General features: G+C 55.2%; 1 protein-coding gene across 2 annotated transcripts in view; it reads right to left on the reverse strand.

The window, feature by feature from the left end:
* Positions 1-11,571, reverse strand: part of Gak (cyclin G associated kinase) — a 46,741-nt gene that overhangs the window by 20,708 nt on the left and 14,462 nt on the right. The window contains exons 5-13 of one of the 2 annotated variants that reach the window (XM_013023943.1): positions 9,591-9,726; positions 9,129-9,241; positions 7,490-7,580; positions 6,086-6,209; positions 5,892-5,941; positions 5,246-5,394; positions 4,619-4,741; positions 3,906-4,039; positions 282-476 (exon numbers count right to left, since the gene is read on the reverse strand). In XM_013023943.1, coding sequence (XP_012879397.1) covers positions 282-476; positions 3,906-4,039; positions 4,619-4,741; positions 5,246-5,394; positions 5,892-5,941; positions 6,086-6,209; positions 7,490-7,580; positions 9,129-9,241; positions 9,591-9,726 — 1,115 coding nt within the window. The remainder of the gene's footprint in view (positions 1-281; positions 477-3,905; positions 4,040-4,618; positions 4,742-5,245; positions 5,395-5,891; positions 5,942-6,085; positions 6,210-7,489; positions 7,581-9,128; positions 9,242-9,590; positions 9,727-11,571) is intronic. The other variant, XM_013023942.1, reaches the window with a different exon arrangement.

Genomic DNA, 11,571 nt, shown 5'->3' on the forward strand with positions numbered 1-11,571 from the left:
GGCCCAGCTGTGGGGGCTCCCTCTGCACAGCTGCAGGGGCTCCCACACCACGGCCCAGCTGTGGGGGTTCCCTCTGCACAGCTGCAGGGGCTCCCACACCACGACCCAGCTGTGGGGGCTCCCACACCACGGCCCAGCTGTGGGGGTTCCCTCTGCACAGCCGCGGGGGCTCCTGCACCACGGCCCAGCCCAATGCACTGCACAGGTGCTCCTGCGCATTAGGGGGCAGGTGGCCTCCCCTTCTGCGATCTGAGGCGGAAACAACCCACACATGTACTTACTTCATCCGGTCATACTCCTGGGATGTAGTGGTCACACGCTCATCGCCCACATAGACCTCACAGAATGGCCGGCAGCCGTTCCTCTGCTTGCTGAACAGCGGCACAGGGGTCATGGTGACCGCTCTCACCAGCATCGGCTTGCTGTGTGGTGTGATGGGCTCCTCCGCCACCATGTCACACACGTACTCAATGTACCTGGAGGCAGACCGGCACCTGTCACCACTTGACGTAGCCAGGCACTGGTGGCTCAGGCCTATAATCCCAGCTAGGGAGGAGGCTGAGATCTGAGGATCATAGTTCCAAGCCTGGACAGCCAAGGCTGTGAGACAATTAACTCCAAGCTACTCAGAAAAAGCTGCAAGGGAGGCTCTGGTTCAATGGTAGAGCACCAGCCTTGATCAAAACAAGCTCAGGGACAGTGCCCAGGCCCTGAGTTTAAAGCCCCAGGACCACACACACACACACTCTCTCTCTCACTCTTCCTCTCTAGTCCAGGTTGGTCTGCAGTCTTCCTAACTCCATATCCTTTGTGCAAGGGTCTGGCTCTGCTCTGTTTTGTCTAGTGACAGTAGAGCTCTGTGACTTTCTCTTGGAGAGTGCTCTAAAAAGACATCTTTGTGCCCATCTTTCGAACCTGTGATCAAAAGTAGAAGCAGAGACCTGCCTTGATCAACACGAGTGCTCTTCTCTCTTCAGTGGCCCACAACAAACCAGGGCAGCCACAAAGACTTAGGTCTGTCCAGCTGACATCTAGCACCAAGTGACCCAAAGTCCTCAGCCACAAGCAAATAGAGGCTGCCTAAGAGAGCCTGGATTAAAAAGCCAAACCAAAGGAGGAACATGCTGCCCTGGAGGGTCAAAGGTCGAGCGTCACCTGAGAATTCAGAGGTGGTGTTTTTGTGCCACCTGGGGTCCAGGCTTCCTGGCCATGGCCTGGTCTCTGCTGTGGACTCTGGACACACCGGCTCATGTCTTCATGTACTCTTTATTGCCTAGCGTACACCCATGTGCATCTTTGGCCCTTTGCAGTGCTCTGGGTCTCTCGTCTTCCTGGTTGTTCACTCAACAGCTCTGATCTCTCTTAGAGGTCAGCAACTGTCACTGCACATGAGTATGACAACCTCCATTTGCACTTTGTTCCCCCTTCTTTGCTCCTAGCAAAGTCTTCAGTAGACTGGTCGGCCATTTACAATTGCCATTATTATTATTAACTCAGGGCACACTTTCTGGGCACATACTCTACCATTTGAGTCACAACCCCAGTCCTTCTGCTTTTTGTATGGCAAGTAGGGTCTTGCAAGGATGGTCCAGACCCCGATCTTCCTACCCCCCCACCTCCTGAGAAGCCAGGGTTACAGTGCTGCACCACCTCATACTCTTCATTTTTTTTTTTTTTTTGGTCTGGTCGCGGGACCTAATTCTGGGCCTGGGCGCTGTCCCTCAGCTCTTCAGCTCAAGGCTAGCGCTCTACCACTTGAGCCCACAGCATCACTTTCGGCTTTTTACTTTTTGCTTATGTGGTGCTGAGGAATCGAACCCAGGGCCTCAGGCATGCAAGGCAAGCGCTCTACCACTGAGCCACCTTCCCAGCCCTCATACTCTTCTTTTTGAGACAGTCTTATTAACTTACGCCTAGCTTGGCCCCAATTCACGATCTTCCTACCTCCCTCTCCCGAGCAGCTGGCCTACAGACGTGAACCTGCTTGGCCACGCAGGGAACATGCCTCTCTCTCCCCCACCCTACTTTCTGCTATGTTACTTGCACCCACACACCCACGAGTGTCTCTCTCATGGTAGCCCCATCTTCCCTGACGGTAAGTGTCTATGTTCATTAACCCTCTCATGATGGTCTGAAGGCCTCAGACTAAAGAGGGTTTGCAAAAGGCAGGGGGATGAAGCTGGCTCAGACACACCAGTCCGCCTTTGCCGCTCCAGGGGGGCGGCGCTGGGGCGGTGCCTGGAGGCCCTCCCGTCCTCGTTTCTCTCACTCAGGTTTCACGTGTGGGACACAGGAGCATGACCGTCCGTGCGCTGGGTGTGCTGAAACGCTCTGCCTGCCACCCTGTGCGGGCCATAAGGAGGACACAGCCAGGAGGCCACCATCTGAGGGTAGCCCGATGCATAGATCACAATCAAGACACTCCTGCAGAGGCGGCGAGCAAGTAACAGGGCCCTGTTCCCTGGGACCCACAGCTGTGGAAGTCACCTGCCACCTCCACTGCTCACAAGCTGTGTCATTTGCCAGGTAGGAAGACACAGTACAGAGCCGCCACACACTAGATTGGACCCCAGACTCTTTCTAGAATCTGCATCAGCTTCTGGTTGTGTGCTCTACCCATTCTCAGAGATCTGCTGTGTGTGTCAAGGCTACTGCATTCACCAGCCACGTCTGCTCCTGTCCACTTCAGATCTGCTGCATTCACCAGCCACGTCTGCTCCTGTCCACTTCAGATCTGCTGCATTCACCAGCCACGTCTGCTCCTGTTCACTTCAGATCTGCTACATTCACCAGCCACGTCTGCTCCTGTCCACTTCAGATCTGCTGCATTCACTAGCCATGTCTGCTCCTGTCCACTTCAGACTCACTACATTCACCAGCCACATCTGATTCTGTCCACTTCAGACTCACTACATTCACCAGCCACGTCTGCTCCTGTCCACTTCAGATCTGCTACATTCACCAGCCACATCTGCTCCTGTCCACTTCAGATCTGCTACATTCACCGGCCACGTCTGCTCCTGTTCACTTCAGATCTGCTGCATTTACCGGCCACGTCTGCTCCTGTCCACTTCAGATCTGCTGCATTCACCGGCCACGTCTGCTCCTGTCCACTTCAGATCTGCTGCATTTACCGGCCACGTCTGCTCCTGTCCACTTCAGATCTGCTGCATTCACCAGCCACGTCTGCTCCTGTCCACTTCAGATCTGCTGCATTCACCAGCCACGTCTGCTCCTGTCCACTTCAGACTCACTACATTCACCAGCCACGTCTGCTCCTGTCCACTTCAGATCTGCTGCATTCACCAGCCACGTCTGCTCCTGTCTACTTCAGTCTATGTCCTACAGCAACAGTGACCTTTTGGGGGTATGGATGTGATGACACACTAGCTAAGCACCCTTTCTTCAGGCTTGGTCTTAATAAGGACTAGGTTCTTGCCAATGGGAGCAACATGAGGCCTGAGAGTCTGAGCAGTGCCCACATCTATGTAGCCTTAGCGAGCAGGGAGTCACTCCACATCCACAGAGCATGTAGGATCCAGTTCATTCTCATGTCATCTTGAAAGCCCACACAGGGGTTTCCTTGGGATACAGAGATGAGCCCTAACAAGCACACAGCCACACCAGGCTCCCATACCTGTTGGCAAGCCTTGTGCTGAACAAGTGCTGACCCTGCAGCCATGGACCACCACAGTTGTGGGTCCCAGCTAGAAATCAGCTGCAGTCCACCTTTGCTGGATCCCTACAAGCACCCGTGGCGGTGCCAATCAGGTCTGTGAGGAGACGGGGAAGCCCGGCCCCGAGCCGAGGCCTGGTGAGCGCAATGCTGCATCCAAGGCAGCAAGGGTTCACCTCCTGGCCCAGAGCCTGAGGCGTTGCTGTCGCTAGTGAGGATCAGTTGATACCTTTTGTGAGATGGCCAAATGCCGGGTGGGCAGCGCTTCATGCTGAACATGTACACAGCAGCTTCAGCGGTGCTGAAGAGACGGCAGAAGCACAGGAAGGCACAGACGGCCACGGCAGAGGCCGCCCTCCCATCCTAGAGCGAAAGGACACAGGCCCCTTTGTACGCTGCCCCACGCACACCCAGGACAAGGGCTGGCAAGAGCTCCTGCAGACTTTGCAAATGTCTATGTCGTGGGCTGAGGAAATGACACACATGTGCTCAATGCAGGGAGAATTCAGAGCCTCGCAGAAAACCAGGATCCTCAACAAAGCTCACTGGCTAGCCAGCTTCTCCTCAGCCCCGTCCCCACCCGACCTCAGGCTCAGCTAGCTCATCTTGTCATACACTTACTCTCTTCTTCAAACCTCCTACCAGCCCCCCGATATAATCCTTACTAATACCTTCAGGACAGCAAGGCTGAGCCCCAAGTGTGTTGCTGGACACCATGTGCCATGCGAGGCTCCCTCTCCAGATGGGGAAGCTCAAGGTAAGAGCTCGTTGGGCTCAGGAGGCACTGGAACGGGGTCCCCACTCAGCTATGTGCCTTCCACACCGGCTCTGAGCACGCCGGCTGGGACCCTGACGGGCAGGATCCACGGGTGACCTGTGCCTGCCAGGCTCAGTTGCGCTCAGGTGCTCCAGCGCCCCCGGAGCATAGTCCCTCCCACTCACCACACAGTGCACGACACAGACGTTCCTGGGGTCTTCGCGGAGCCAGGCATGCATACTCCTGCAGAGGGTGTATAAGCTATACAGGTGTGGTGCCCGCCTGGCTGCCCAGCCACACTCGGAGACCTGCGGAGAGAGGGTCCTGCTCAGCTGTGCTTTGTGCCAGCCCGTGGCTCGGCCTCCTGCCTGCGACACACAGCGCTGTCCTCTTGGGGCCTCCGCAGATGTGGTGATGGGTGGGACCCCTTCCTTGGCTGGAGTCCTCACACAGTCCATCTTGGCTAGATCCCATGCAACAGGACAAACTCACGACGATGCACAAAGAACCACCCTTTGCTAAGTGCTGGGTCAGTTCCGAGAGTGTGAAAGGCCATATGCCTCAAGTTTAAGAGGTCGATGGCCTGTGGCCACATGGCCCACTGGAGCTAGGAACCATTGGGGCAGGGAAGGGGGAAGCAGGCATGAGGCGGCCCCACAGTCCGTGTGGAGAGACCTCCTCTCCAGCTCACTCTGGCTGCCCCAGTTCATGGATGCCCCGAGAGAGAGCTGGAGATCTGGCCAGTGCCGAAGTGAGAGGCAAATCCAGCTCCTGGAATGGCGCTGAAATCAGAAAAGAATAAAAAGACTAACCCGGTTGTGGAACTTGGAGGCCCGGTAGGTCCTTGGAGACAGGTTGTACACAGCATAGTGCCCTGGGTGCTTGGCATCCAGAAACTGCCTCACGTCTTCTATGTTATTTTTGATGGCTGACTCCACACCTTCTGCTGGGAAGGACATCACTGGAACAGAGCAGGCCCCGTCAGCCACGGCATTCTGTCTGGCAGCCTCCTGCGGCCTCCCCAGCACTGGTCGCCTACTCATCACCCTCCCACGGACGCCCAGCCTGGCAGGGACTGCCACACAAGAGGTGCCACAGAGCCAACCGCAGGCAGCCCAATGTCCATCAGGTTCTCCACGCGCCACAATGGACTTTTCACCCAGCTGCAGATGCAGATGTACCCAGCATCACCTCAGATGTCCAGTTGTGCAAGAAGCTGGGCTGACTACCCCGCATGGACCAGGACATGTGCTGAGCACAGGCTGCCCTCCTACTCTCTGGTATGGTGCCCCCAGCCATATGTCAGGGCAGGTCACGGAGGCCAAGGGGTCTGGAGAGGAGGCATCTCAGTTGTTTTCACCAAACCCTGACCCAGGTACCCGACAGAGGCTTAGCACCCAGGGCTGCAACACACAGAAAGGGCCAGGCCCCTCGGACAGCCAGACCCACTGGGCGTACCTGCAATTCTGGACGTGACGTAAGATATGTCCAGATCACCCTTTGCGTAGCTAGAATTAAAAGAAGCATTTAATCACAACAGGAAACATTGAGCAGTGGGCACCAAAGCTTTAACCGGAGGAAGGCAATGTTACACAGATGAAGGCAAGTCTGGGTGTAGCCTAGCACCTCCCACATGCTGCCCCCGCACTTACCTAGCTACAGACTGGATGACCTTGGAGGATGTGTCCTTGAGGTTGGTGAAGAGCCGCTCTGTCCCACCCCGAAGGATGTCAAAGAACCCACCGTAGGGCTGGTCGTACTCAGCCAGAGCCAGTCCTGCACGACACGGCCCTCAGTAGGTCACGAGCAGGCACAGGAGGCGGGCTGAGGGGACCGATCCTCTCGCCCCTCAGCAGGCCCTGCGTTACACAGGCTGGTGCGACTGTGGCCCCCAGCCTCAGGAATCAATGCAGCAAAGAATACCATGCGGTCCTGTTCTCGGCTGCCTGAGGGAGCTCTACCTACTTGTGGGAGACACAGCCTCACAATGGTAACTACACACCACACTGCCTTGGCCATGAATATAAAGAGAGACAAATGAAAGTGAGTCTGAGACCCCAGGACCTGAAGCAGCACCCTAAGGGGCTGTGGCAGGAGATGGATTTGGGTCAGTCTCTGCGTAGCTACACCATGCTCACATAGCATGATGCAGGACTAGGCATCAAAGAACCAACTCACTCCACAGCCAGGGGAAGCATGCCAGGCACTGCGCCATGGTTGGGCACACCGAGTTTGACCAGAGGTGCCCACGGCTCTGGCCAGATGCAGGGACAGAACCCTCTTCCCAGAAAGTAAAGATTTTGAGAAAGGACCCAGAACCCCTGACACCTCCAAATAAGGGATGAGGAGCGGTCTTGGTCCATGCTCAGTATGGCCACATACCTACACTAGGACCCTTCTCACGCCCACAGCCACGGCCTCTGGAGGTGCCGAGCCCTTCGGTACCCACTCTGCACAAGGTGGAAGACGGTGCTCCTGTCTGCAGCCCTGTCAGACAGTAGCTACTGTTTTGTAGATTCAGGCACAGATGCTAACAACCTTGCCCCAGAGAGATCTGGTGCTCTATCCCGCACTGGGAGAGTTCCTGGGACATGCTCCACCTGGAGAAGAGTCATTTCTCTCCGAAGTGGATGGTACAAACTGTGCAGGCTGTGGCACCACTTCTAGTTCTGGGCTGCAGCCTGACTTCGGGAGGGGCTGTTAGCCTGAGGTCAGTTGTATCCAAGAGACGGATCCCTGTTTAACACTAAATGGAAGGCAGGTTGGCTCCTGCTCCTGAGGCCCCACATGAACTTCTATGGGACACAACCCAGGGCTCTTCTGGCCCCGGTTCTGGTGCTCCGTCCCTCCCTGACTTGGTCCTTCCCAGAGAGCATGGGCCCACCTGAGATGCGGTTCCCACAGGAGGGTGGAGCCCAGACCCCACCCTTGCAGTGTGCCTTCTGCTACCAGGCTACAAACCCAGGGGTCCTCCTCCATGCAGGCTGGGTGCCTGGCCTGTGTCAAGAAAGGGGACATTCCTGTGGGGTGGTCTGTAGGCGGGTCAGGGCATTCACCTCCACTGTAGCTGCTGTTTGTGGGGCCTCCGGGAGGAGGTGGAGCTCGAGATGACCCTGGGTTCCCGTAGCCTCCGTTCTGCTCCAGCAACTGTAAGAGTTGAGAACACAGTGAATTCTCTAAGACTGGAACTGGTTTACACCCACCCTCTGCTGGTGCTCTCAGTCTGAAAGCACTAGCTATGGGCCAGATCACTCACCTCTCTACCTGTTTTGCTATAATGTACAAGGAATCCAGATGGAGGGCACATCATACTTCACAAACACAACTCTTAACCGACATTCAGGATAACCAGGAAGCAGCAGCTAGCCACAACCCCCACCCAGGTCCTTAAGTCTGTGGGTCACAGACTCAACTCCTCTTCCGGGTCCTACTGTAACCCCTCCTTTAAGTCTGTGGGTCACAGACTCAACTCCTCTTCCGCTTCTTTCTGATTTGTGCCATCTGTGAGCAGATGTAGCGCATGAACCCTGAAGGGTGAGAGCTGAGACGCTGGGCTGGGCTCCTTCACCAGACCCTCACACGAAGTGTGCATGTGCTGGCAAACTAGGCGTGGAACAATGCTGTTTGGGGAGGTGGATGGCTCCCAGAGGATAATGAGCATTACTAGGACCAGAACACACTGGGCATCCCTATCAGCAGCAGCCCCTCTTCCCTGATATCCTGAACAAAAAGCAATGTCCACAGTCCTGTACCCTAATCCTCACGGTCTCAAGAGTAACAGGCAATGGCTCCTGGGAAGTTCTCTTTCTAGTTCAGGAGTGGGAGAGCGGCTGGTGAGAGGATCTGACAGCCAGGAAGCAGACAAAAGAGGAACCAGAGTTCCTGTCTCTGCACAGTGGTCTAAGAAGGACCTCCTCTCAGCAGAGACAGAGGCAGGGCCAGAGGGGAAGACAGCAGGGTCTGGCCTGAGCCTTGTGCTGTACATAGCAATGTCGATTCCCAAACAATCAACCCCCATTCCTTCCCCAGGGGTGCTGGCTGGGCTTGGCTACTGAACTGTCCCAGGCTGCAGCACCTTTACCTTCCTGGCCTGCCTGCTCTCCCCAAGCAGGCAGCGTGTGGGGGTCTCAGCGCAACAGCCACCAGACAAAGTAGAGCTGGCAGCTGTGTGCGTGAGATCCCTGTGGGTAGAGCTTGGAGATGAACATGGCCAGGAGACTGGGAAACGATGACCAGACACCTGATTCCAGCAACTCTGAGATGAAGAAAGAACACACACACTATTGGAACCTGAACAAGAGCTGCCAGGTGGGAGAGACCTTGGACTCATTGATGTCAGACACTTGAGTCAGGACCCAGAGAGTACCCAGTATGATAGCTGTGAGCTCTCAAGGGTCTGTGATTCAACCCTGAGAACAGGCCCTTCAGGGTAACCTTAAGAACACACAATGGGGCTGGGAAGGTGGCTCAGAGGTAGAGCGATTGCCTCGCATGCATGAGGCCCTGGGTTTGATTCCTCAACACCACATAAGCAGAAAAAAGCCAGAAGTAGCACTGTGGCTCAGGCAGTAGAGTGCTTGTCTTGAGCTGAAGAGCTGAGGGACAGCGCCCTAGCCCAGAGTTCAGGCCCCATGACCAGACCGAAAAAAAAAAAAAAAGAACACACAATGGGTGACACCCTGAGGTCACCCTCACCTCTGTGATGGGGGCTTTGGGATTCACGTTCCTGGTCGTGGCAATCTCCTGCAGCTGGCGCACTACCTCAGCGATGGACAATCGCTCTTCCGGGTTGACCTTCAGCATGGAGCCTGAGGAAGAACACAGCAGCACTCATCCATACTGTCCAGAGCCTTGAGCCTGGCCCAGAGCACTACCTGCTCTTGCTCAAGACTCAAGGCCACTCACTTTACAAGTGATGACTTCAGAACTGGGAGAGAGATTGATGGAAGAGAACAATCATACAACGGAACAAAATGATCAGAAATGGCTGTTCAAAGCACCATAAGCTCAACAAAACAAGGGCAGGTGGGTTTCGTGGAAGAAGTCCCACAGGGATGCTGTTAGAGCATCATGACGGTGGGCCCTGGGGAAGCTCAAAGCCACAGGGAGGCTCATCCCCTAGCTCCCTGTATCAAGCAAACGCAAATAGGAACTTACGAATGAGATCATGGAAGACTGTGTATCGAGTGTCGTTCACAGGGATTGAGTACTTCCCATTGACTATCCGAAGTTTTGCTCCATCCTCAAAAGGATGCTGCTGGAAACATAGCAGGTACAAGATGCAGCCCAAGGCCTGTGAGAGAGCAGAGGGTGAATGTGGCCTAAGAGATCAGTGGACATGTTGCAGTCCTAGTGTATGGAGGGGAGGAGGCGTGAGCCAGCTCTGGACATGAATGAGCCCCCCCCCCTTTCCTCAAGGACTTTTTTTTTTGGTGCCAGTCTTGGGGCTTGAACTCAGGGCTTGGATGCTGTCTCTGAACTTTTTTGCCCATGGCTAATGCTCTACCACTTAATTCACAGTTCCACTTCAGGCTTGTTCCATGTTTAACTGGAGAAAAGAGTCTCATGGACTTTCCTGCCTGTGCTAGCTTCAAACCACGATCCTCAGATCTTGGCCTCCAGAATAGTGAGGATGACAGGTAGGAAGCCACCAATGCCCAGCCCTTGAGGACTCTGGTAGGACACTAATCAGGCTACTTTTCCTTGTATGGAGTCTCACCCTCTGGCTGAGCAGGCCAGTGGCCATGCCCACCCAACAGGAAGCCGAGCTCTCCTACCTCCTCCAGAAAGGTGCACAGTTGGAACAGCAAGCCCAAGCTCTGACTTCCAGATCAAAGCGCTCCCTTAGTTCTGGGGACTCGTGGGCTGGCAGACACCAGCAGCTTGCCACCCGGGGCACGGGGGTGAGAGGAAGGAGAGATGTGCTCCACCCTGACGCACTATGGTGTGGGCGGCGTCAAGAGCCCCAGGGCCACAGAGGGTCACTCTGCCCACCAGACGCAACTGTGTGGAACACCAGCCAGAGCCCTGGACACCAGGCACTGTGTTCCTGTGTCCAGATGTGCAACAAAGGCCAAGATTCAAAAAGCTAACAAAGATACAGTGTGGAGCCCCATGATTCCAAACACAACAGGACTTCATCTAAACCCCATGTCCACCACAGTGTCAGCATGGGCCTCCTAGAAAGCTGGTGTTCAGGCCTTGACACCTTGACAGCGTGAACTGGGTGAGAGGGAGCTGAGCTACCACTGCCTCCGGCCCCTGCAGCTACCCAGGGAGTGCCGGCGGCCTGGCCGTGCCAGGGCAGCACAGTGGATGGCAGGGCTCGTCTACACACACCAAGGTCTTCCTGAACAAATGGGGTATGTGACACTGCAAAACATACACATCCTAAGATCTTCAGAATCTTCAAAGTGGTATTTTCTTTAATTTTTTTCTTTTTTGGGTCCGGTCGTGGTGCCTGAACTCTGGGCCTGGGCGCTGTCCCTCAGCTCTTCAGCTCAAGGCTAGCGCTCTACCACTTGAGCCACAGCACCACTTCCGCTTTTTTCTTTTTGCTTATGTGGTGCTGAGGAATCGAACCCAGGGCCTCATGCGTGCAAGGCAAGCGCTCTACCACTGAGCCACCTTCTCAGCCCAAAAGTGGTATTTTCTATGCTATGACTAAGGGCCAGCTGTCACTAGGAAACTTCAGGGTAGTGCTGGCCACTAGAAAGACTAAAACAGGACCAGAGGACTGGGTCTTCAGCTCCATCCCTCAACCTCTGGGAAGGAGAGATGATCTCCCATTGCCAGTGGTATAATGAGTCATGTCTGTGTACAAAGCCTCCGTAGAAACCACAGAAGCAGGTTCCAGTATGCTAGGTGCCCGGAAGGCTTAGCAGGTAGAGGGTCCTGGAGGGTCCTAGGCATCCGAACCCTTTATTATCCTTTATAATAGGTGAAAGTGGTAAATAGGTTCCTTACCATTCAAGCTAATCAAACTTCAGGAAGCTTTGTGGAAAGCCCAGTGTGAGAGTCGGCTGCCTGGCGCTGTGACTGGTACCTTAGACAGGCAGAGTCCACTGCCAGGGACTGAGACCAGCACCTTAGACAGGCAGAGTCCACTGCCAGGGACTGAGACCAGCACCTTAGACAG

The sequence above is a fragment of the Dipodomys ordii genome, unplaced genomic scaffold, assembly GCF_000151885.1.
Source record: "Dipodomys ordii isolate 6190 unplaced genomic scaffold, Dord_2.0 Scaffold71, whole genome shotgun sequence".
Taxonomy (NCBI): domain Eukaryota; kingdom Metazoa; phylum Chordata; class Mammalia; order Rodentia; family Heteromyidae; genus Dipodomys; species Dipodomys ordii.